A 26,935-nucleotide genomic window follows, 5' to 3' on the forward strand; every position below is an offset into this window, starting at 1 on the left:
ATGAATCATGCATACGGCCATTTCCATACATTGCATGATACATACAATCCAAATTGCTCAATTAATTAGCTAGTAGCATCTAAATAATGATTATATATGATGCGTGCAAGCCGAGCACAGCTTATGCATAGCCTGGATTAGATTCATATGCATGTTCGGATGTTCCATTCGTTAACCCGCAGCCAATTGATGATGAATTAACTCTCTACAGATGAATTAAGGGAATGTACTACAATACAAGTGCTTGGACGTACAATATTGTGTCAATATGAAAAAAATATGTTTATATTCGTCACGACAAATAATATTAGATGACCATACACTAGTAGGTATTGACCCTGATTTTGGTCATACCGATAGAGGCTGCATCGCTCGAGGTCACACACGCAGTGAAGGAAGATCTCAACGTCGATGTGGACCAGTAGGTCGACGAGGCTAATTAGATGCTCGTTCTTCGCCCGCGAAACCTGCAAACATCTCCCGGGAAGACCTAGCGGGGAGACGCACGGTGGGGGTGTTCTAGGATTGGCAAGGTCACTTAAAACGCTGGCAAATCTCGTCGAGAGAAATGATGGACCAGCAAGAGGGTTGGAAGAGCTTGAGATAAAAGATAAAAAAGGTAAGGTAGATTGATTTTGTCCATTGTGTATTGAATACTTCAACCGGGCATGACCCTCTAATATATATAGAGGGTGTGGACTTATCCTAATGAAAACCTTCCAAGGATGCAATCTGCAAGTTTTCCATGAGATCGGACGACTTTGGATCAGAATTGGAAATAGCTAGAGTCGGATAGGGAATGTCGGAACTTCCGACGCCCAAGCCAACTCCCGAGACCTGGGAGTCTCATGCAACTCGAAACTTTTGACATCTCAACCTCACAAGTAAATATAACCTCATCTAGTCCTTTTTGCTGTCAACATATGGCTCCTTGTTTTTGAAGCGAGGCATATGCGAGTTTTAAAACACATAGCAACAAAGCAACGATGTTTTGCTCCACGTTTTGCATGGTGGATTGATGAGCCTGGTTCTCACTGACAATTGGCTCTTTGATCTCTTTAATCGAGACCTCCATAGAGCCAATTCTATACAAGATACTCTTGTTTGATGCCTTTGCATAGGTGTAGCAGGAACCTCCTTGTTAGGCACATGAATTTGTTTAAGAGTCGATTCATCGAGACGGTCCTTTGATTGATATACTTATTCAAAAGTCGGACAAAAGCTTATTGTAATTGCTTCTCGTTACTAAAATTCTTGACCTTATTATTTATCTTCCACGTTTTAATCTCCAGTGGCCTTGGTTTGGAGGTGCGCAGGGGGTCTTTGATCCACCTTTATTAGTCCCATTTAAGAAATTGGTATTACTGTTTTTTGTTGTTTAATGCCGTAGACAGCAACCATTTCATATAAAACGTTTTGCTCTCTATAGCGGGAGTTTTCACTTGCCTTCCAAGCCCGGAAGACCTGACAGTGATTTTGATATTCTCCAGACCATCCAAGGACCCCTTGAACACGATTTCATGGCCTGAAGTCTTTTCAATCTTGCTGTCTTTCGTAGGATCTATCAAGGTGTTACGTCAGCATCTTTTAGACCGTGAACCGTGTGTCGTGTTGGGCATTTATATAAAATCAGCTTATTTCCATTAGAGCCACCATTTTCTTTCTCGAAATGAATTAAACCCACCAGTATTGTACGCACCGTATATGTTGATATATATTTGTCTATATAAACTTGGTCAGATTTTTTTTTAAAAAAGGTTGAGTTATAAAACAAAACGGAAACCACCCATAGTATATATTTTAAAACGAATGGAATAGAAATGTACTTACTGTTACTCCCTCCGTATATCTATACGCATAGTAAACGGATGTAAAAAAAAAAAGTTAAAGTGACTTATTATAATTTGGAATAGAGTGAGCAGTAAACAGGAAAGCTCATGTGTATAAATATAGGCAGCGCGAACGATCGAGCAGGTAGCTAAGCAGAGAAGAAAGAGGGAGGGGGAGCGGTTGGCACGGACGGACAGGCACTGCGCGCGCGCCTTGCAATCCATCATTCCAGAACCAATCATCAATCAAGCACATGATGGCGCAACCGGGCGGCCCAGGCGGGGAGGAGGAGGTGGAAGGCGGGGGCCGGCATCGGCAGCAGCAGCAGCAGCGGAGGAACGACGACGAGGCGTGGCGGCGGTGGGCGGTGCTGGTGGCGACGGTGTGGATCCAGGCGCTGACGGGGACCAACTTCGACTTCTCGGCCTACTCGTCGGCGCTGAAATCCTCGCTGGGTGTCTCCCAGGAGGCGCTCAACTACTTAGCCACGGCGTCGGACCTGGGCAAGGCGCTGGGGTGGTCGTCGGGCCTGGCGCTGCTCCACATGCCGCTCCACGCCGTGCTCATGGTCTCCGCCGCCATGGGGCTCGCCGCCTACGCCGTCCAGTACTACTGCCTGGTCGCGTCCGTCGCCGTCCCCTACCCTCTGGTACGTGCGTGCGTGCGTGTCGTCGTCATTGTCATTGCTTGGCGGCGTGTCCAGCTGATGTTCGATCGTTGAGGTTGAGCCGTGCTTGGCAGGCAGTGCATATACGAGTATATGTCGGTCACCCTCATCAATTACCGGCCGTCTCGATCGTTTCGTTTAGTCTATGCGACAGAAAGAAATAAATAACCAACAAAATAATAAAAGAAGATAGGAATAGACAGAGACGACGATGGAGACTGATGAGGATTGGACCGGAGGGAGCAGCAGCAGCAATAGCTAATGGCCGGTGGAGCAGAAAAACGATGCCGGGTCCGGCCGTTCGGGTGGTGCTTGTGCATGCCGCTCGTCCTGGTCCTTCCCTCGGTCGCCACGACCATGCCGGCCCCGGCCTTTAGGCTGTGACGGTGACCGACCAGCAGTCCAGCACCAAGGAAGCACGCTACTCCACTGTGGGCTGTGGCTGGGAGCTACCTCCGTCTGCCATCTGCTCCTTTTTGCTTAGCTGCACCCATCGGTCTCCATCTCCATCTTCTTCGGGAAAAAATTCCGGTTCATGCGTTTTTCCTGTTAAATTAAACTAATTCTTGTGAAATTCCTATGAAATTCTTAGCGTTCCAAACAGGCCCTTAGGTCTCTGATCCGATCCCATCCTCACCTTCCCTCTGCTTTGTTTTCCCTTTCCTTGCGTTTATGCAGCCTGTTCGCTTGCTCGTAAACGATCGTAAATTTCCAGCCAGGAACAGTGTTTTTCTCTCACATCAAACCAGCCAGCAGTAAATAATCCACGATCGTTTACGGCCTCCCGAACAGACTGATGATCCATCATCAACCGGCAGAGTATCCAGCAATAGTTAAGATATATACTTCATCAACAGCCACCCAACCAACCAGTATATATATTTCAAAGTCTGAACTGAATGTTATCTCCAACTAACTGGACTCTGCTTTCCTCCTACCAGTCTACCTCTGCTCTGCTTTTGACTGCTAGATGAGCCACCTGCACAACACGCGCGCACCCACACACTTCTGCTTCTTTATTTGTCTACAACAACAACAACAACAACAAAGCCTTTAAGTCCCAAACAAGTTGGGGTAGGCTAGAGTTGAAACCCAACAGAAGCAATCAAGGTTCAGGCACGTGAATAGCTGTCTTCCAAGCACTCCTATCTAAGGCTAAGTCTTTGGGTATATTCCATCCTTTCAAGTCTCCTTTTATTGCCTCTACCCAAGTCAACTTCGGTCTTCCTCTGCCTCTCTTCACGTTACTATCCTGACTTAGGATTCCACTACGCACCGGTGCATCTGGAGGTCTCCGTTGCACATGTCCAAACCATCTCAACCGGTGTTGGACAAGCTTTTCTTCAATTGGCGCTACCCCTAATCTCTCACGTATATCATCGTTCCGAACTCGATCCCTTCTTGTATGACCGCAAATCCAGCGCAACATACGCATTTCCGCGACACTTAGCTGTTGAATATGTCGTCTTTTCGTAGGCCAACATTCTGCACCATACAACATAGCAGGTCTAATCGCCGTCCTATAAAACTTGCCTTTTAGCTTCTGTGGTACCCTTTTGTCACATAGGATACCAGACGCTTGCCGCCACTTTATCCACCCTGCTTTGATTCTATGGCTAACATCTTCATCAATATCCCCGTCCCTCTGTAGCATTGATCCTAAATATCGAAAGGTATCCTTCCTAGGCACTACTTGACCTTCCAGACTAACATCTTCCTCCTCCCGAGTAGTAGTGCCGAAGTCACATCTCATATACTCAGTTTTAGTTCTACTAAGTCTAAAACCTTTGGACTCCAAAGTCTCCCGCCATAACTCCAGTTTCTGATTCACTCCTGTCCGGCTTTCATCAACTAGCACTACATCGTCCGCGAAAAGCATACACCAAGGGATGTCCCCTTGTATGTCCCTTGTGACCTCATCCATCACTAAAGCAAACAAATAAGGGCTCAAAGCTGACCCTTGATGTAGTCCTATCCTAATCGGGAAGTCGTCCGTGTCTCCATCACTTGTTCGAACTCTAGTCACAACATTGCTGTACATGTCCTTAATGAGCCCGACGTACTTCGTTGGGACTTTATGTTTGTCCAAAGCCCACCATATAACATTCCTTGGTATTTTATCATAAGCCTTCTCCAAGTCAATAAAAATCATGTGTAGGTCCTTCTTCTTCTCCCTATACCGCTCCATAACTTGTCTTATTAAGAAAATGGCTTCCATGGTTGACCTTCCGGGCATGAAACCAAATTGGTTCATAGAGACCCGCGTTATTGCTCTCAAGCGATGCTCGATAACTCTCTCCCATAGCTTCATAGTATGGCTCATCAACTTAATTCCCCGGTAATTTGTACAACTTTGAATATCCCCTTTATTCTTGTAGATCGGTACCAATATACTTCTCCTCCACTCATCAGGCATCTTGTTCGATCGAAAAATATGGTTGAACAGCTTTGTTAACCATACTACAGCTATGTCCCCGAGGCATCTCCACACCTCGATTGGGATACCATCCGGTCCCATCGCCTTACCTCCTTTCATCCTTTTCAATGCCTCTCTGACCTCAGATTCTTGGATTCTCCGTACAAAGCGCCTATTGGTGTCATCAAAAGAGTCATCCAACTGAAAGGTTGTGTCCATATTCTCACTATTGAACAATTTGTCAAAATACTCTTGCCATCGATGTCGGATCTCATCCTCCTTTACCAAGAGATGCTCCCTTTCATCCTTAATGCACTTAACTTGGTTGAAGTCCCGTGTCTTTCTCTCACGAACCCTAGCCATCCTATAAATGTCCTTCTCTCCTTCCTTCGTACTCAAATGTTGGTAAAGATCCTCGTACGCTCTACCCTTTGCCACACTTACAGCTCGCTTTGCAGTCTTCTTTGCCACCTTATACTTCTCTATGTTGTCCACATTCCTGTCATGGTACAAGCGTCTATAGCATTCTTTCTTCTCCTTAATAGCCCTTTGGACTTCCTCGTTCCACCACCAAGTATCTTTAGCCTCGCGTCCCCTTCCTTTGGTTACTCCACATACCTCTGAGGCTACCTTCCGAATGTTGGTTGCCATCTTGTCCCACATATTGTTTATGTCGTCTTCTTCCTTCCAAGAGCCCTCTTTGATAACCCTTTCCCTAAATACCTCTGACGTCTCCCCTTTCAGTTTCCACCACTTTGTTCTTTCAATCTTAGCTTGTTTATCCCTACGGGCACGCACCTGAAAACGAAAATCTACCACCAAAAGCTTATGTTGAGAAACAACACACTCCCCTGGTATCACCTTGCAATCCAAGCATGCTCGTTTGTCCTTTCTTCTTGCGAGGACAAAGTCAATCTGGCTACAGTGTTGTCCGCTACTGAAGGTCACTAGATGAGATTCTCTCTTTCTAAAGAAAGTGTTGGCTATCATCAGGTCAAAAGCTACCGCGAAGTCCAGAACTTCCTCCCCCTCCTGATTCCTACTACCATACCCAAAACCTCCATGAACTGCCTCGAAACCTGCGCTTGTAGTACCTACATGCCCATTAAGATCTCCTCCTATAAAAAGCTTCTCACTACTAGGTATAGCTCTAACCAGGCCATCTAAGTCTTCCCAGAACTGTCTCTTAGCACTCTCGTCGAGGCCTACTTGGGGGGCATACGCACTAATTACGTTCAAGACCATATCACCAACGACAAGCTTGACTAAGATAATCCTATCTCCTTGCCTTCTCACTCCCACCACACCATTCTTGAGGCTCTTATCGATCAAAACTCCTACTCCATTTCTATTCGCGACTGTCCCTGTGTACCAAAGCTTGAAACCTGTATTGTCCACCTCCTTCGCCTTCTGACCCTTCCATTTAGTCTCTTGAACGCATAATATATTTACACGCCTCCTAGTCGCGGTATCAACTAATTCTCTTAACTTACCTGTAAGTGACCCTACATTCCAACTACCTAAACGGATCCTAATTGGTTCGACTAGCTTCCTTACCCTTCGCACCCGTCGACTCTGATGCGAAGACCCTTGCTCATTTTTCACTACACCCGGGCGCCGATGTAGCGCGCCACTAAGGAAGCGACGACCTGATCCTTGGTTACTTGACACCATGCCCAGATCACGACACGGCGCGTCACGGGGGTGACGACCCGGCCCTTGCCCATTTAACACCATACCCGGGTTCCGATATGGCGCGTCGCTAAGAGGGTTACGCCCCAACGATTTTCTTTTGGGTTTCATCTCCATTTAAGTGGCTAAGTTTTTACATTGGCTCGCCACGCCTAACACAACCCTCCTCCTTTACCAGGGCTTGGGACCTGCTATGCTGGGACACCAAAGGCGCCCCACCATAGGCGGAGTTTGCTTCTTTATTTGTCTAACCTTACAAAAACACATCCTCCAAACTGTATACATTTCTCTTCTTTTTTCTGGTATATATCTTGTTCATTGACAGGTGTGTCAAATCCTAAAATCCTTCTCCATCTCTCAAACAGTGACAACATATTCCATCAACTGGCATCAGGGAATCAACATCCTGGGGAAGTGTACAATGTTCTTGCTTCTGTTAACAAGCAAACCACACAAATTCATTTCCCCACAGTACCAGCAGGACACTATCTTTATACAAACTAAAAAGTCTTGAAGGACTAGGACTAGTTCATACACACAGCTAGGTAGGTTCTCAGCCACTGCCAAAAAAAAAAAGTCACCCCCACCGGCATCACACACGCATGAGGCATGCCATTCCATTCTCACAAGTCAGAGCTGCATCATTCACCTACTCCACACCTTCCTTCAATACATTCAGGAGAAATATGTGGCATGTCACAACACATAAATGGAATCACAAAGTTTTAAGGTCACATTGCCACGGTGCCATTACAAAATACTACAGTATTTGATACCTAACCTCAATTCCCTGCTCAGCTACTCAATGCCTACCACATATCTGGGTACTGGGAATTGTTGAGGAAAATGAGATTAGATGTCCCATTCCAAGCACGTTTTAAAAGCATTCATCACTACATCTTCAGAGGAAAATAAAAAGGATGTACATTCTTCTAGTAGTAAAATGCATTCCAGACCCTATAGATAGGCCTCCCAGCATGGAAATCAACCCTGCAGTTTTCAGTAGATAGTCTATATTAGCACACCGGTTTTCTTGACAAACTGATTGCAAACACTTCACTCGAATGTATTCAAGCCAAGATGTAGAGACGACATAGGTTAAATTGTCAATTAAAGCCATAACATGCAAATGCAATTTATATTAAACTTAATTATTTCATCATATTCTGATTCATATGTTGGGCTGCAGGTGTTCTTGGTCTGCTTGATAGCAGGGTGCAGCATCTGCTGGTTCAACACAGTATGCTTTGTTCTCTGCATACGCAGCTTCTCTGCAAACAACCGCTCCCTGGCCCTCTCCCTCTCAATAAGCTTCAACGGGCTCAGCGCTGCCTTCTACACTCTCTTTGCGAATGCCCTCTCCCCTTCCTCCCCAGCTGTATACCTCCTCCTCAATGCAATCCTCCCTTTTGGTGTCTCTATTCTTGCACTCCCAGCAATCCTCCTCTGCCACACAAATGACAACCACCTCCAAAGTGCGCCCAGGCATGACAGGCGTGTCTTCCTCGGTCTCTACATCCTCGCATTCATCACCGGCATATATCTGGTGGTCTTTGGATCTTTCACCGCAACCGGCTCTACTGCATGGGTCATCCTCACAGGTGCCATGGTCCTCCTCGCCCTTCCTCTCATCATCCCTGCCTGCTCCAGTTGCTCATATGTGGATACAGATGGCCCTGACCCTGCATCACCACTAAACCATGATGATCCACATAAGCCACTCCTAATCAGTAACAATCATCAGATGGAGTCCAATGCGATGGTGCAAAAACCAATGGAGCACCAGACGCAGGGCAATTGTTGTGGAACAATAGTGGGCAAGGGCCGCCTGGCGGCGCTCGGTGAAGAACATAGCGCAAAGAAGCTCATTCGGTGTGTGGACTTCTGGCTCTACTACACAGCCTACTTCTGTGGAGCCACTGTTGGCCTGGTATACAGCAACAACCTGGGGCAGATTGCGCAGTCATTGCAACAGGAGTCACAGCTCACCATGCTACTTGCTGTCTACTCATCCTGCTCCTTCTTCGGTCGTCTTCTTTCTGCACTACCTGACATCCTTCACAGGTATCTGTTTTGCTTTATACAACATATATCTCATCATATCACATGCTTCCTAACTAAAATTTGTATACAGGAAGGTGTCACTTGCTCGCACAGGGTGGCTTGCTGCTGCATTGGTCCCCATGCCAATGGCCTTTTTCCTTATGTGGAACCAACAAGATGCAAGCACCTTGGTAGCAGGAACAGCACTAGTTGGCCTAAGCTCAGGGTTCATCTTTGCTGCAGCAGTGTCGGTGACCTCCGAGCTCTTTGGACCAAATAGCGTTGGGGTGAATCACAACATCCTAATCACCAATATCCCGCTGGGCTCACTCCTCTATGGCCAGATTGCTGCCATGGTATACGATGGAAATGGCCAAAAGATGACAGTAATGGATAACAGCACTGGCATTGTTGACACCATGATTGTGTGCATGGGGATGAAGTGCTACTCAACCACCTTCTTCCTGTGGGCTTGCATCACATTTCTGGGGTTAGCATCAAGCATAGTTCTATTCATACGAACAAAACCAGCTTATGGTGCTGCTGCTAGCCGGTCAAGTTGTAAGCACCTTCACCAAGTTTCCAGTTAATAGAGAAACTCCTTTATCAGTTCCTTACTGATTTGAAACCACAGTTAGCTTGTACAAAAAAATTGACTTAGTTCTAGGTGAAATGGGCTAGATACAATACACGAAATGAATACCATGACAAGAGACATCAAGAGGATAGAAAATTATCAGCTGGTATGTAAAGTACAACCAGTATTACCTTTACAACTGGGATTAATACTAACAAGTAGGCCCAAGGTTGGATGAAGTCGGTTTGGAATGTTTATTACTGGTTGACTGAGACATGTGCAAAATCCTCTGTATTTACTGTTGTTATGTACGTTGAAATTTCGACCAATGAAAACATGGCATTTCAAAGGAACGAATTATTTTTTTTAAAGTACTTCTCACGGTAAATCTAGTAACATCAATACCTTAAATAATCAACCTAATAATTCTTATACATTTATGATCAAAGTTAAAAAAGTTTGATTGACAAGAATATTCAGACTTGGAGCTAGTGCTACTTAACGACGTATCACATGGTAGAGTTCAGAGCAAATAACTTATCTTTCAATCTTTGTCAGGGCAATAACGTTTACATTAAATAAGGAGGGCAGCGAGTTCTCTAAATAGCAGCAAATGACATGAAAGTTCTAAATTTTGGAAGGATGTCCCAGATGGATCACTCCAGTGAGCTGTAATAAAAAAAAGAAATATAATTCAGTATGGAGCCCATGGAGCATTCGATTCAGGCAAAGAAATGGACCTTTGTCACCTTTCTGAACCTATAATTTTGTTATTATATTGTTAAATAGCACGGTAGAAAGCGAATCCAGTGTGGACACATGCCTATGAACCTTTAAACATTCCTGGAAGCTACCGTCCAGCAATTTCAGATTAGTAGGAGAGAATATTCACTGGAATGCAAAAAGAATCACATTTGTATTACTTCATTTGAGGGGTTACAACTGGAGGATGTGAATGCAAATACTTGAACAAAACAAAGATGATCGGAAAGTAACAGCTTAATAGCTGATATGTTAAAGTACAAAACCAACACACCATTCACAGTCCACAGAGCATGAATACTAACAAGTTTGCCCAAGATAGCATGAGTCAGTTTAGACTGTTGTTGCCAGTCAAATAGAATTGTGTGCAAAATGCTCCATGTTTACTGTTTTTTATGTTATACTTAGTGGCTTAAAGTATGCAGGACTTCGGAGATTGGATCTGATTGGCATTTCAGCTTTCTGCCTAAAATGAAGTCAAATAACTTCTCTTTCAACTTTCAATCTTTATTAAGGAGATACTGATACAGCAAACAGGGGATCAATGAGCTCTTCAGATAGGACAATATGACAGAGAAAGTTTAACTTTTGCAAGAATGGTCAGGTTGGACTACTCAGGTGTTGAAAAGGAACTAAACTTCATTGAGCAATAGTTGAAAAGGAACTACACTTCAGCGCGGGATCCACAGAGCATTCAATTATTGTACAAACAGACATACAACTTTCACCTCTTTCTATACCTACAATTTCGCTGTTATAATGTTAAAATAAGTAATAACAAATAACAAGTGAAATCCAGTCTGAAAGTGTATAGGTTGTCCCCTCGAAAAAAGAAATAGCTCCGTTACCTATAGGCCTTCAACCTTTCCTGGAAGGTAACATCCATCCAGGCATCCAGCAATTTCCGAAAAGTAGTACAAATTATTCACCAAATGCAAAAGACTCACATTCATATTACCTCATTCAAGGGCCTACGAATGGAGGATACAATCACTTGACAGGACACATGACTCATGACTATTTCTTCTGTTGTTCATCATGCTTGCGCCATGGGTTCAGGGCTTCCCTCATAGCTTGGGCCTCTGGACTGCTTTCCCAAGCTCGTTTTTCTGACTCCAAGACAACAACCTTATCATCTGTACATATAACCATGGAGAAAAAAAAAGATAGATATATGTAAGATGCCTTCCTATGCAGAAGACAAAAAAACAGAGAGCCTGACAGGATGAATGGTACTAGGCAATCTGAACTCATTGTGTGGACACCAAAGTATCAGAAGTTTGGATTGTTGTTACATGGGAAGATGCACTGAACCAACAACTGGTGATTCGTGGTAAATTTGGGTACTTTGGCAATTAACCAATGACTTAAACAAGCCCATTAGTTTCATCGTCAACCATCAGCTGGTCTGAATTTGGATGACGGGAAAAATGCAAGTGCCAATTGGATCTAGAAGTGCAGCAATGCTGCAGTTGAAAATTCGAAAACTTCGCAATCTGCCTAAAGCTACCTACAGGTTAAAAAAAAAAAAAAACTGGGGTCCGGATGTATGCTCTCAGATGGACAGCCAATAATAATTGATTCAAGTGTGATTGACTATTAGAAATCAGAAATATAAATTATAAGGGTGAGGGGAGTTGGATGCTGAGCAGAGCAGTGAGGGAGAAGCGTACAGAAGCCCGTGTGGATCATGAAGAGCTCCATGGCGGCGCCAATAGAGGCCCCGACCGCCGCGATCTTCAGGTACCAGCCTGCAAACCTCATGCATGCACCCTCTGAGTTCGTCCTTCGGTCAGGTGGAGTTTGCTCCTAAAAACTGCAAGCGGCGACCGACGCACAACGCGGCATGAATCAAAAGGCCAATCCCATGGATAGAATGGATGACTCTCACATCGAGAACGAGTGTGCTTGTGGGGGATAAGGTACCGTCGAAGGGGCGTGGGTACTTACGGGTCGGAACTCGGAAGCTAGTGCCTAGTGGTGGCCGGAGTTGGGCACGGGGACGGGGACGGGGACGACGGAGATCAAAGCAGCGGCGGCGGCGGCGGCGGCGGGTTTCTGGTGGAGAAGAGTGGGGGCAGGGGCAGGGGCAGTGGTGTTGGGCTGATTGAACTAATTCCACATTGGCCCATGGCGGCCTAGTAGGGAAGCCCACCACGACATGTACATACTTGTCGACATGTTTGTTTATTTATTATTTATTTTTCCAATCAACGACTCTTTGAATATTGTGAATCAACTTCTAGAAAAAAAAAATGGCACGGTTGGTTTTGTCCATAAATTTTTTAAATATTATCAATTTTATTTTTCTTAAAATGGTACGGTTAACATCCTTAATACGTTTTTTGCGATCAATTCTTAGTATTTTTTTAAGTAAAAGACAGGAGCTCTGCCGCTCAATTAAGAAAAAAGAGGTTTATGTACACGTGGTACCCACTGTGCCAAAAAGACCGGTCTTAAGACCAAAGAGGTACACACATGTCACTGCTAGTAGGGATGGCAACAGGGCGGATTCGGATCGGGTGGAGTCTTCGTGCACCCGAATCCGAAACCCGAAATCGAAACCCAAAACCGCACCGAACACCGATTCGGGTGATAATCCGTCCCCAAAACCGAACCCGCGGATACCCAAAACCCTAATGGATACCTGAAACCCACTTTGTATGGCAACATAGTAAGAGAAATAAGGATTTTCTATAAATATATGCATGATATATATACACATATTCACATGTATAAACAAGAGGCAACAAATAATAAATATTTTTATGAGTCAACTTAGAATAAATTTAATAATATAAGTAAATAAGTTATTATTAGCATATTATAAAACATGAGTTTTAATTCCAAATGATTTATTTTGGATATCCATTGGATATCCACGGGTGGAAAACCAAACCTGAAACCGAACCCGATTGGTTTCGGGGCCCCGAAACCGAAAACCGTGGGTGAGAAATCATCCCCGAACCCGAACCCGTAAGATCCGAAACCCGCAGATATCCAACCCGAAACCGTCCCGTTGCCATCCTTGACTGCTAGTTCACCTCTCCGGCCACAACCATTGCCCTACGTCTCTACGCTATGTCCTCTTTGGTCATAGAGGCCGCCTGATACCTATCTTGTGTATATTTTCGAAGATCCTCCTATTTCTCTCCTTCCACAATTCTTAGTTTGTTTATACTATTATGATTAATCGTTAGAATTAGTGTAGTGCTGATTACAGCGAGTATACGCTTCTTCATTGGAGTGTAACTGAAAATAAGATAGCAAGGGGCAATATGACTGAAATTATTTGAAATGATCGTTGAAGGCGAGTAGCAATCTCGAAAGATCTATTGGGCAGACTTGCTCCAAGAACCACACGCATCATTTGATTCATCTGAAAACCTTCTCCTCATGGGGCCATTGGAATCCAGTTGCACGGCCATGGTTCACACAAAACATTCCAAAATTGTCAGGTTGCTGACGTTTCTACATTTAAGCAGTCAGTATCAGCATCGCCAAGACCACTTGCCCAAATGAATACGATGCTTTGAGATGCCAATCGGTGGACAGCAAACGACCCTTGGTAATTCTGCACGATTGCAGTTTGCAGGGAAGAAAAAAAAAAGAGTCGTTTTTCTCTATCCACCGATTTAAATCCTAGTTCAAATATAATATGGATCATACATATAGTGCTTTCTACAAGAATTACACCGTATTTTTTGTGAAATTCATGCATTTGTGGCCACATGTCCTGTCCTGTCTGTCTGGACTCTGAAGTAACCATTTGGCTGAATAGGAGGCTCTCGCTCTCGCGCGCATGGCGACCTCGCCGCCGGTGACGGTGAGGGCGGTCGCCTGCGCTCTCACCCTGACCCCGTCATCACGGCTCAGCCGCGCCTCCTTTCGCAACTGCCTCGCACAGCGCCGCCGCCGCCGTTGGCCCCCTCGGTGTAGCGGGAAGCAAGCCGCCGTGGTCGAGGAGGAAACAGCTTCTTCGCGGGAGGCCAAGAGCGGGGAAGGGGACGAGGGGCGTGGGGTGCAGGGCTGGTTTGCTCTGGATACGATTGGGCTGGACATTCTCAGCATCGCTCTGCCCGCCGCCCTCGCGCTCGCCGCCGACCCCATCGCGGCGCTCGTCGACACCGCCTTCGTCGGTCACTTAGGTGAAGTAAATCTTTCCCCTTTTCCTCAATTTCTGCCTTTTTCTGGGGTCAGTCTGTGGACTGCTGAATGCTGATACAAGCCTCATACTGTACTTCAGATGGAAACATTTTATTGATCTTTCCTGTTTTTCCTAGTCAATGAGCATTCACTGATGTTTAAATACCCACAATTTTACTGTCAATCAGGTTCAGCCGAACTTGCTGCTGTTGGTGTATCAATTTCAGTCTTCAATTTGGTGTCCAAGCTGTTTAATGTACCCTTGCTTAACGTGACCACATCCTTTGTTGCTGAGCAGCAAGCAACGGATGATGGTTATACTGGGACAAGAGAAGGTAAGCTGCTGAAGATTTCGGAACATCTGTTAAAAACAACACCACTATTTGTGTTACACTAATCTGTTATTTAGTTCTCGCTTAGGATACGACTTTCCAAGGTCTCCTGAGGAGGTGACCACGAAAAGGAAGTTTCTTCCAGCAGTATCAACATCACTGGCTTTAGCTGCTGGTATTGGACTGTTGGAAACTGTGGCGCTGATTTTTGGATCGGGCACACTAATGGACATGATCGGCGTGCCTACTGTAAGTATAAGAATAGCTTCATTTCTTTCAATTCTCAGAACTTTAGTATCGACTACTTGACGCCCAGTTGGTTATCCGCTTAGCCAGTACTTTTTTTATCTTCATGAGGAAATGTGTCAAGTTAATATGATATTGCATCAGTTAGATAGTTTTTTTTTCTCGAAAACGCAGGAGAATTGCGCTTCATGAAAAAAGGGGAAGAAACCGCATACAACACACACCACACCAAACCCAATTACAAAGACTTACACATGCGCCTGTGAGAATATAGAGCCATAGAGGCGACCAGAACTAGAAAAAAGCCTTGTGATCTGAAACTGGCTGAAAAACACTGTTCCGGCTGAATTGTTGTGAGAGAAAAACACTGTTCCGGCTGAAAAAAGCAGCCGAAAAAGCCGAATATGGGGTAAGCCGAACAGGGCCTAACAGAATCACAGGGGGGAGGGATGGGGGTGGGGTGCCAAGAAAGACAGCCCCCAAGCCCCAGCTAAAGCCCACAGCCGACACTCCTCCAAAGCAAAACCCAAAGTACCAGCTCAGTTTGGAGCAGCCCCATCAAAAACACAACTATTACAATGATTCCATAAGGTCCAGGCTCCTAGGATCACAAGAGAGTTGAAACCTTTCTTTGTTAACCCAGCAGTAGCATTGCTTGATCTTTCCCACCACAAATCAAAGGATGAATCTGTAGGCTGTGGGGAAAACTGATGGATACCAAAATGCTGAAATAGAGAGAACCAGAACTGCCAAGTGAAGACACAAGGTACAAGGAGATGATTGATGGTTTCCTCCTCTTGATCGTAGAGAGGACACTGCTCCGGTAGTGGCAGCCCCTGCCTTGCCAGCTGATCTGCCGTCCAGCACCTATCATGTGCAACCAGCCACATGAAGAAACGGCATTTGGGTGGAGCCCAAGATTTCCAAATCCTCTCATAAGGTCCAAACTGAGTAGACCCAATGAAAAAACTTTCATAAGCAGACTTGGCCGAGTACTGTCCACTAGAAGAAAAACGCCAAATGTGAGAATCCTCAATATCTGGCTGTAGCTGAAAATCATAGATGAGATCCCATAGACAGAGAAAATCCAATATTACTTCAAACTGATAGGTCACCACGAATATCCATAACCCAAGAACGGTCAGCCATAGCTTCCTCAACCGCGCGTCTATTTGCTATTCTCTTAGGAACAACAGCAAGAAGACGAGGGGCAAGGTCCGCAATGGACTGGCCATTCAGCCACCTGTCCGTCCAGAAAAGGGTGTTTGCCCCGCTGCCAACTACCGAGATGACGGCTAATTTAAAGAAAGTTTGAACCTGTCCGGGCACTTGGACTGGTAAGTTCTCCCAGGGCCTGTTAGGTTCAGTTTTCTTAAGCCAAATCCAGCGCATCCGCAGCGCCCAACTGACGCTTTTCAGGTCTGAAATTCCCAAGCCCCCTAGCTCAGGTGGACGGCACGCCTTGCCCAAGCCACGAGACAATGCCCCCCTTTTGCTTCTTTTCTTCCCCTCCAAAGGAATCCACGCCTGAATTTATCCATAGCTTTAATGGCCCAAGGAGGGAAGTCAATGGCCATTACAAGATATACAAACATAGCAGTGAGCACAAATTGTACCTGCACTCTCCTTCCTGCCCTTGTCATGAGGTCCGCTTTCCAACCTGGCAGCTGATCTGCAATCCTATCGATAATAGGCTGAATCTGTCCCTTGGTGAGCTTCTTAAGGGAGAGGGGTAAACCCAAATATTTGCATGGGAATTCTGAAATGGCACAAGGCAGCAGGTTTTGAATGGTGAGCAGCTCCGTGTCTCCGCACCTGATGGGTAAGACGTTGCTCTTTTGTAGGTTGGTTTAAGCCCTGAAGCATCACCGAAAAGGCTGAGAATTCCCAAAACCAAATTAATGTCACCAGCTTCCGGTCTAAGAAACAACACCACATCGTCAGCATTGAGAGAGATTCTATGCTGCAGTACCCGCCTTGACAAGGGTTGTAAGAGCCCCTCACTTGCTGCCTTAGAGATCATGAGTCCTAGCACATCCATAACCAGGATGAACATCATAGGAGATAGGGGATCCCCCTGTCTCAAACCACGCTGGTAAAATATAGAGTTACCAGGAATTCCATTGAGCAGTACCTGTGTGGAGGAAGAAGCTAGCAGGCCACTGATCACATCTCTCCAAATTGGACCGAAACCCAAATGTTGCAGCACCTCGAGGAGAAAAGGCCAAGAAACTGAGTCAAAGGCTTTAGATATATCTAATTTGAGGAGAATTCGTGGCTGTTTTTGCTGGTGGAGGAATCTTGCTATTTGCTGAACCAACATGAAATTATCTTGAATAAAACGACCTTTTATGAAGGCACTCTGGTTGGGTGACACCAAGTGTTGTAGCCGACATGCAAGGCGATTGGCCAGCAATATACCTCGTATTACTTGTTGAATTGAGGGCCATGACTAACTGTAATACTAACTCTTTATTTTAGTTTTAACATTTGACCCCAAGTTTTTTTATTATCTGTAGTTCTTAAAGTATCTGTACTCACTGTCAAACCTCATGTGTTGTATATTATCTATGCAGGATTCTCCAATGCGAATACCAGCTGAGCAATTTCTTACATTTAGGGCATATGGTGCTCCACCGATCGTGATAGCACTTGCTGCACAGGGTGCATTTCGTGGGCTCATGGATACAAAAACACCTTTATATGCTGTGGGTAAGATTATAGAAACTCTTTTATCTGCTAAAATGAACAAACTGGACCATGTGAAGTGTTGCAATTTATGTATTTCTTATAAGCAAGTTCCAGGATGAAATGTCTTGTGCATGTAGTTGCCACTGCAGTGGTCTGTGCACCTAGTCCAGTGGTCATCTAGAAATTTAACAATAACAGACCTGTCAATGTTATCAATTTTAGATTTAAAGTTCCCCATTAATGAGTGACAATAAGATTTAGGAAGTGACAGCTACCACAAATGCAAGTTCTGAGAAGTTTGTTGGCTTACCAGAGTTTGTTGTACTATGACTGCTTCTGCTTCCTCTTAATGAAACACATGCCATGAGGGCACGTTCGCGAAAAAGTTCTGAGAAGTTTGCTGTATGATTCTCTTAATTATGATGCTTTATGTAATTATGTTCCTGCAAATGACAAAAGTAAATATTTAAGCACTCTGGATGCAGGTGTTGGCAACCTGGTAAACGTCATACTTGACGCCATACTTGTTTTTCCACTTGGTTTAGGAGTTAGAGGTGCTGCCTTGGCAACAGTGACATCAGAGTATGTTGAATTCATTTTAAGAATTTCATATGTTTCCTTTGTTGGATTGTCTTAATTCCTCCTTTTTCATCTCCATAATTGCACCCATGAGAACTAAATCATTGGTACAACTATCTGCCTGTTGTCAGGTATGTGATTGCTTGCATCCTCCTCTGGAAGCTGAATAGTAAAGTAGTAATCTTTTCCCGAAATGTAATTGGTGGTGGAATCATACGTTATCTAAAATCAGGTTGGTGGATGCTCCAAATTTTTACTAACAAGTATTGATACAGGAGAGGTTTCTTTTGTTGCTAAAACTTTTTGTTGCAACTTTATTAATCTTTACTAGTTCAGAGCGGAGCTCCATGAGGCCATGATAGCCACTTTAACCAGAAACTATTCTGTAGGTGGACTTCTGATTGGCAGGACTATTGCAGTACTCCTGACCATGACACTGTCGACATCGCTGGCTGCAAGAGAAGGGCCTGTTCCAATGTCCGGCCATCAGTTGTGCTTGCAAGTGTGGCTGACAATTTCTCTGCTCAATGATGCACTAGCTCTTGCTGGGCAGGTCTGTACATTTTACGTTACGTGACATTTCTCGTTTAGGGTCTTACATTACAAATCTGTATGTCTTCTGCTTTAAAGTGTCCATAGTTCAATGCAGGCTCTACTTGCGAATGAATATGCAAAAGGGAATTACAAGCAGGCTCGTTTGGTTTTATACAGAGTTCTGCAGGTTAATAATGCACTTTGAAGTTCAGAAATGCTGCTGGTCTCCAGTCATGAGCTGCTTGCTGATACGTTTTGTTATAAATGTAGATTGGAGGTGTAACTGGAGTTGCACTGGCTGTGGTTCTGTTCTTTGGGTTTGGGTCCTTCTGTGTGCTGTTCACTAGTGATCCGGCAGTTTTAGACATTGCCAAATCTGGAGTCTGGGTAATGAAGAATAATTGGAATAAAGCAACTGACTTTCAGAAGTAAAGCATGATATTGTTTATGCTCATTTTGACAATATGAACTCTTGCAGTTTGTCACTGTTTCTCAGCCGATAAATGCTATTGCGTTTGTGATCGACGGGCTGTACTATGGCGTGTCTGACTTCACCTATGCTGCATACTCTATGGTATGGATATCGTTTTCTATTGTATCCACCATTAGGTTGTCATAACTAAACGTAGCGGGATTATGGCGTGCTTACAATTTTTGGCATCTGTGTTGCTCAGTTCTTTGTTGGGGCTGTTTCATCGGCATTCCTACTTGCTGCTGCTCCTAAGCTTGGTCTTGGTGGTGTTTGGTCTGGTCTAGTTCTTTTTATGAGCTTGAGAGCAGCGGCTGGATTTTGGAGGTAGTGCCCGATGTTCCAGCTGCTCCTTTCTAGAAATTTGGATAGCGTAAACCTTGGTGACTCATAGCATTTTGCTGCTGTGTGCAGGTTAGGGAGCAAAGGTGGACCATGGAAGCACATCTGGTCAGATACTAAACTGATAAATGACAAGAAATGACCATGTCTAGGTGATTCGACGGGAAGATGGAAACAAAGATCATTGACAGCTAACGGCAATTACATGTAAATAACCAGTAGAAGTTGTGTATGAAGTAGAAGAGTATTAACTGTCTAGGTCCTTATCTTACAATCATATAAATTGTGAACTACTACTAAGTTCAGACTTGAGGAAAAGGAAATATTCGTGTACTGGAGTCTTGGGGCACGTTTGGTTGGTTTGCGCGGCCAGCTCGCCTCGCCTCGCTCGGCTTTGCCAGCTGCGGAGAGCAGTTTTGGCTTGCTTGTGCTGGTGACGGAATTCTGGAAAGCGCATGAGGCTGGAAGCAAACCAACCAAACGCTGTGTCTTGATGCCCAGCCAAGCAAAAGGCAGAGCGAGACATCCAAACGTGCCCTTGAACAGAAGCAGCACGGAAGTCTTAAATTTTACAATTGTTTGTTTTTTCCTTGTTTTCAGGTTAGGGAGCAAAGGTGGACCTTGGGAGTCTATCTGGTCAGATAGTGAGTAAAGCACAGATATGACCATGTGGATTCGATTGTTCAATTGATCTCCCACACTCCCACAGCCAGCAGGTAAAGGGTAATGGTAGCAAGAAATGTGCATACTGCTGCAGGTCATATATAGACCTCCGTAACAGGCAGCTGATGTAGCTCTGTCGAAGATGTACACTTGTAGTTGGTGACTTGGTGTTGGATGGCTGGGCTGTCTTGTTCTGGCTGTTGTAGGAGACTAGTAGGAGCTCACAGCTTTCAACTGTACTAGGAAGCTTAGTTATATTATATAACAAAAAAGAAAGAAAGAAAACTGTGTTCAATAGAAAATCCCTTCCTGTAAATTTCGTTCCGGAAATCCTCCCTGTAAATGAAATTTTGTCCAACATTCTAGGATCTGTAAATCTGTAATCATTTTTGGCACTATATAAACTCAGTGATTATCTGAAATAGAAGAATCTGAGTTGGTCGTTCCAATATTGTGCACGTGCATCTGTTAGGTACATGGGCCTGGAGAGACATAACGTCAATCTTATAAAAACAGGCAACACTGCTAGCGTTGGGGGCATCGAAGATTCAGGAGAGAACAATTCGTCTTCCTCATACATCTCTCTTCACTCAAAGCTTCCTCTTCTTTACTTGGAACCTTCTAGGACCTTCTTGGTGTTCTTCTCTAGATCCTCCATCCCCAATTGCTTGCTGAACCCCGAACCTCCCTCTTCACTCGAAGTTGTTTGTGAACCAATCGAGAAGGGATCATCGGACATTGCAAATTTGCTACGATGGGCTCTGGACCGACAGGATGCTAGACCGACAGTAGGCTAGAGGCCCATAGTGAAGTCGAAACAAACAGGCCAACCCAAACAGCCAATTATTAGCCCAGGCAGAGCAGAGGATATTCCTTTTCCGTGTAGCAGGATAGAGAGGGAGGGGAGCCGCAGAGACCAGAGAACAGTGAGCGGAGCAGAGGAGAGGAGAAGGCGGCCAGCCGGAGGCAGACGCGGAGAGGAGGAAGAGGAATCGAGCGAGGATGCCGTGCCTGAACGTGTCGACCAACGTGAACCTGGAGGGGGTGGACACCTCCGCCATCCTCGCCGAAGCCTCCAAGTCCGTCGCCAATATCATCGGCAAGCCAGAGGCTGTAAGCCTCCGCCTTTCCCTTCACCCGGACTTCTCTCTTCCCCTCTGGTTCTGCTTCCCCTTCCGTCTCTTGTTGCTTGTGTAGATAGGCTCTTGTAGATTGTGGGTCTATTTGGTTGGTGGAGATTATGCTTCCTTTTTTTTAATTGGCACTTGACACTTGGCAACCTGTTAGGGTTTTGAGCAAGATGTGCATCGCTGTATGACACCTTTCTGTACGTTATCAATCAATTGACCGTGTTTATTGATGCTAGTTTAAAGAGAATTCGTGTGAATCAGTAAATCTCCCAATTTTTCTACATGGGGAATTTTTTTTTACCTCTACTAGGCTTTTATTTTGGGGGAATATCCTCTAGGTGCATTATGGACGCCCCGATGTTGATTTTCACTGAACTCAGTGGAAAACTTTGTTAATATTCACATTACAGCCTAGAATCCCTAGGATGAGACTGCAATTTCCTGCATATCCTGGCCATGCTTAAATTGAATTCATATATAAATAAATCGTAGTTTTTTTTTTCATTTTAATAGTTTCAGCATTGAGGGAGACAACTATAGATAACTCAAGTATGAGACTGAATCCCTAGTCTCTATCTAAGAACTGATATACTGACCATTGTCATCACGCAGTACAAGGAATGCCAAACCATTTGCCTACCATTTTCACTATCCTACCAATCTGATTATGGAACGGAAATGCGGTATATTAAGACATTGAGAACAGATGCATTTACAGCAAACTAACTGATGAAAGTTTATGCTCACAGTTTTCTGGAACAGATTTCTATCAACCAGCAACCCCTTAGTGTACCATTCTTCAGCACTAATCTCTAGTTCTGTTAAATATGTGGACCATGGGCTGCGTGTGCTTTTCCTTTATGTTACCCTAGTACTACAGCCATCAATTTTACATAGATGAAATTTGAAAGTTCATGTTTATCAGTCACTGTGTTACTCTTACTCAGGCAGCTGCTTTAGTTCAGTACATAAATTTTTATGCCCTGTACTAGAGGTCACATCTTTTCATTTTCTGTTAGCCGTTTAGTCCATTTAGTGTTAGTCGGGCAGCTGCTTTGCTACTATCAAGGGCAAAAAATGACCTCTCTGAATACATCATATTCATAACCTGACCATGCTAATCTCATTCTCATAGTAACAATTGTTGGATTCCTTTTTGGGTGACCTGTGGTGCTAGGCTCAAATTACTGAACTTTAGCTTTTATTGTTTCTCTGTCTTGACTTATTTGGATGAAGCCATTTCTCTTGAGTACTATCATCTTGAGGAACTAATATCAAGTAGGCTGTTAAATATGTAGACCATAGGCTGCATGTGCTTTTCCTTTATGTTACCCTAGTACTACAGCTATCAGTTTTACATAGATCAAATTTGAATGCTCATGTTCATCGGTCACTTTGTGTTACTGTTACTCATGCAGCTGCTTTGCTATGTAGTTCAGTACCCAATTTTTTATGCCCCGTACTTGAGGTCACAGATTTTCATCTTCTGTTAGCTGTGTAGTCCATTTAGTGTTAGTCAGGCAGCTGCTTTGCTACTATCAAGGACAAAAATGACCTCTCTGAATACATCGTATTCATAGCCTGACCATGCTATTCTCATTCTCATAGTAACATGATTTGGATTCCTGGTTGTTGACCTGTGGTGCTAGGCTCAAATTACTGAACTTTAGCTATTATTGTTTCTCTGTTCTTGACCTATTTGGATAAAGCCATTTCTCTTAGAGTACTAACATCTTGAGGAACTAACTGGAATGGTTGTCCTCCCACAGTACGTGATGGTTGTTCTCAAGGGTTCGGTGCCTATGGCATTTGGAGGTACCCAGGAGCCTGCAGCTTACGGTGAGCTAGTTTCCATCGGAGGCCTGAACCCTGATGTGAATAAGAAGCTTAGTGCTGGCATTGCTTCTATCCTGGAGTCAAAGCTATCCGTGCCCAAGTCGCGCTTCTATCTCAAGTTCTATGACTCAAAGGTAAGCGACCACTGTTTCTTATTGAGCAAGTGCTCGCTCAGTCATGGGTCCTTTTAACCTTCACCAACGTTCTCATATTAATTTTGTTGTTTGTTAGGCTCATCCAGCACAAGAATATGCTCAATGTTTACATGCTTTGCATCAAGAATAGATGGTTCATTCCATCTTCTTTGTTTTGCATCTTCTTGCCTACATAGATGGCATTAAGATCTTCACCGTCCAGCATATTTTCAATGTCATGCTATCCATGAGCACTCATTGATACATTAATTATGTGATGATGCAGCGCTCGGACTTTGGTTGGAACGGCTCCACCTTCTAGACTTGAGGTCTGCAGCTTAAATAAAAGAAATCCGTGTTACCTACTGCCATGGCTATTGCCTATTAAGAACAATGTCATAAGATGTGTCTTAATTGGTGCTGAACTGAGAATCAGTAACTGCTGTTGTGGAACTCGAAGTGGGATGCAGACGTGTTGAGTGCCTTCTAGCATGCTTGTGCTATCTTATTGTTGGCTTGAGATCAGTCTATATTATCTTGGGTTGGTTCTTTCTGTATTGTAACCGTATCTTAAAATGGCGTGTTCTTTGTTAACCTAGCGAAAATCTGCCAAAGCTACGGTTACAGGGGACATTGGCTGGTAACTGAAATTTCTTCATAGCCACTATTTGTTTCAGACTAGTCTTTGCCGTTGTGATTTGCTGGCCTAGACGCCTAGTGGTAGTAGTATACATTCAAGGAACAACGCAAGGGAGGTTTGGTCAAGTATGGTGCAAGAACTTTGCTGGTGTGCTGGCTGTTTCTTCTAGATCCAAGCAAAGTACATGGTGGACTGGTGGTTGATTGATATTGAAAAAGGAGAAGGAAGATGCATTGTAAACTTGTTGCTGTTGGTGCTGGACCTACTCTTTTGCTGCCTAACCTGGAAAAGGACACTTCCTTGCTGCCCGAGCTTTCTAGTGTGTCACAATTTCAGAGCACATTGCGTCGTTACCTTACCTAACCATCAATGTTAGCTGCATCTGCATAAGCACTTTGCTGTTTTTCCTGGCAACTGGAGCCTGGAGTACTGCCCAAGTGCCCATGCGACATTGCTCGTATGAATTTTGAATGAATGTAATAAAAAAGGAACTTTTGATGGAGCCAAAGGAAAAAAAAATCTCTTCTTTTTAGCTGTTATTACAATTGTCGTCCAGCCACAAATTCTAAGTGTAAAATAAGAACTTCTTGATGGACTGGAGCCAAAGAAACCAACAAATTATTTCTCGACAAAAAAAGAAAAGAAATAAAAGGCAGATTTTTAGGCCATTTTTCACAAGAAAACGTGCAGCTGGTAACTGTTGACCCGTGTGTCGGTGCGGTGCGGCTTGTTTGGCGACCATGACGGACGGGGTCGGTCAGGCCACCATTTGTACTCGCGCCCATCTCCTCTCACTCCGCGTCCTCCCTCTCTCCTCAGATCCGCCAAACCCGCCGGGACAGAGAGATCGCCACATCGCCATGGCCGCGGCCTCGCCTCCGATCCTCCCCACCACGGTGGTCCCGGCCGCCGCACCATCCCCCGCGCCCACGGCCCTCTCCTCCGCGGACGCCACCGACACCAACCCAGCGGCGATCCGGGCGTTCCTCTCGCGCCTCCTCGACACCACCCGTCGCGCGCTCTCCGGCGCGCGGCCCTGGTCCGAGCTGGCGGACCGCTCAGCTCTCTCCCGCCCAGACTCCCTCGCGGAGGCCACGTCCCGCCTCCGCAAGAACCTGGCCTACTTCCGCGTCAACTACGCCGCGGTCACCGCGCTGTGCCTGGCCGCGGCGTTGCTGGCGCACCCGTTCTCGCTGGCCGCGCTGCTGGTGCTGCTCGCCGCCTGGTGCCTCCTCTACGTGCTCCGCCCCGCCGACGCGCCGCCCGTCGCCGCGTTCGGCCGCACCTTCTCTGACCGCGAGGTGCTCGGCGGGCTCGTCGCCGCGTCCGCCTTCGTCGTCTTCCTCACGTCGGTCGGGTCGCTCATCTTCTCCGCGCTGGCACTGGGTGCGGCCGTCGTCTGTGCGCACGGCGCCTGCCGCGTGCCTGAGGACCTGTTCCTCGATGAGGTTGTTGACCAGGGTGCTGGTGGCGCTGGTAACCCGCTGCTGTCGTTCATCGCCTCCGCCCCCGGGGGGCGTGTCTGAGTCTCTGTGATCTAGATGCACACCCTCACGAGTGTGAGAGGTCATTATCATTTCTTTAATTTCTTTCGATTATGCGAAACTATACTACAACACAAAAGATACCTTAGCTAGAGCACACAAGAAAATGAAACATTGGGTTTACTAGTCTAGTCGATCTAGTGGTGTCCCCTGTATGAGAAACCAGAAAAGCAGAAAAATCTTCTTGTTATGTTTTTTTTTTTTGACAAATCTTGATGGCTCCGTTCGGCTTGCTGAAACTTGACTGAAACTGACTGAAAAATACTTTGAATTGGTGTGAGAGAAAAACACGGTTCCGGCTGAAAAAACAAGCCGACCAAGCTGGTTTCTGGATAAGCCGAACGGGTATGTCTTGTTATTTATAGCATTATTATATATCTGTATTTTTATGATTACCTATTATGATAATAAATAATCAGTAAACATACAAATTTTGTGTTCAACTCGCACCAATAAAATATATGGTTGCCAGGGCGGTTTGGTTTGCCTCGGACTTAGGGCGTGTTTAGTTTCTAAATTTTTTTTTTGCCTCCTACAGTAAAAGAGCATGTTTGGATACATGCATGGAGTACTAAATATTGACGAAAAAAACTAATTGCACAGTTCTCGGCAAAATCGCGAGACGAATCTTTTAAGACTAATTAGTCCATGAAAAGCCTTAAGTGCTACAGTACCAACATGTGCTAATGACCGATTAATTAGTATCATTAGATTCGTCTCGCAGTTTCCTGATGGGTTCTGTAATTTGTTTTTTTATTAGTATCCAAAAACCCCGCCCGACATCCTTCCGACACATCCGATGTGACACCCAAAAATTTTCGCCTCCCTAACTAAACACACCCTTAGAGTTGATGCCTTGCCTTCGTGGGACCATGGACTACACTTAAATTGCTACTGTTGTGCAATAAGGACCCTCCCATGCTGCCTCAGGTATGATTTTCTCTATTATGTGGTGTCTTTTGAAAGCACACAATGATCATAGATTCAACAACATAAAGGCCCCGTTCGCTTCGCTGAAAAAACAGCCGGAACGCTGCTCCGACTGATTTGTTATGAGAGAAAAATACTGTTCTGATTGAAGTACGGATTATAAGACAAGTGAACAGGACCAAATTGGTCGGTTTCTAGAGTCCTACATGAGGCAAATGCAATTGACAAACTTAGAGCGTGTTTAGTTGGGTGAAAGTTGAAAATTTGGCTACTGTAGTACTTTCGTTTTTATTTGGTAAATAGTGTTCAATTATGGACTAATTAGGCTCAAAACGTTCGTTTCGCAATTTCCAACCAAACTGTGCAATTAGTTTTTTTTTGTCTACATTTAATGCTCCATACATGTATCGCAAGATTCGATGTGATGGCTACTGTAGCACTTTTTTGAAATTTGGGATGGAAACTAAACACACGCTTATTGTATGGCTATTGAAGAGGACCCTGTTACCCATATTCCTCCACAACCTAGGCCCACGTGCTTACAGATTTCAGTTGGTCCTAGAATTATTTGTGATGCCTCTGTAGGCATACAAGGAGCCACCACGCCAAACCAAAGAGACATTGGGATTTTCATTCTCACAGCCCTTGCAGAAAGTGTTTTCCATTGTCGGTGTTTTGTAAACCTGACTAGTAAATTTATATGATTGCCACGCTGTTTTAGAAAGATGATGG

At 44.8% G+C, this 26,935-nt stretch overlaps 3 protein-coding genes across 3 annotated transcripts; all 3 read left to right on the forward strand.

Moving 5' to 3' along the window:
• Window positions 1-1,999: 1,999 nt before the first annotated feature.
• LOC136483415 (protein NUCLEAR FUSION DEFECTIVE 4-like) lies at window positions 2,000-9,890 on the forward strand. The gene is given in 4 exon segments (XM_066480478.1): window positions 2,000-2,479; window positions 7,795-8,669; window positions 8,740-9,202; window positions 9,204-9,890. Coding segments are annotated over 4 exon segments (1,800 nt in total). The 5' UTR covers window positions 2,000-2,083; the 3' UTR covers window positions 9,270-9,890.
• Window positions 9,891-13,573: 3,683 nt separating this feature from the next.
• LOC136479231 (protein DETOXIFICATION 44, chloroplastic-like) lies at window positions 13,574-25,512 on the forward strand. Its single transcript, XM_066477165.1, has 14 exons — window positions 13,574-14,135; window positions 14,322-14,468; window positions 14,554-14,714; window positions 17,288-17,423; window positions 17,888-17,984; window positions 18,113-18,213; window positions 18,371-18,534; window positions 18,631-18,702; window positions 18,786-18,902; window positions 18,994-19,089; window positions 19,190-19,311; window positions 19,399-19,465; window positions 19,927-19,962; window positions 24,434-25,512. Exons 1-14 carry the CDS (start codon window positions 13,790-13,792, stop codon window positions 25,253-25,255), a joined length of 2,484 nt encoding a protein of 827 aa, XP_066333262.1. The 5' UTR covers window positions 13,574-13,789; the 3' UTR covers window positions 25,256-25,512.
• On the forward strand, window positions 20,604-23,640 carry LOC136483416 (uncharacterized). The gene is made up of 3 exons (XM_066480479.1): window positions 20,604-21,102; window positions 22,889-23,089; window positions 23,376-23,640. The coding sequence occupies exons 1-3, from the start codon at window positions 20,992-20,994 to the stop codon at window positions 23,409-23,411; spliced, it is 348 nt and encodes a 115-aa protein (XP_066336576.1). The 5' UTR covers window positions 20,604-20,991; the 3' UTR covers window positions 23,412-23,640.
• Window positions 25,513-26,935: the final 1,423 nt, after the last annotated feature.

This window comes from Miscanthus floridulus, chromosome 9, assembly GCF_019320115.1.
Source record: "Miscanthus floridulus cultivar M001 chromosome 9, ASM1932011v1, whole genome shotgun sequence".
NCBI lineage: Eukaryota > Viridiplantae > Streptophyta > Magnoliopsida > Poales > Poaceae > Miscanthus > Miscanthus floridulus.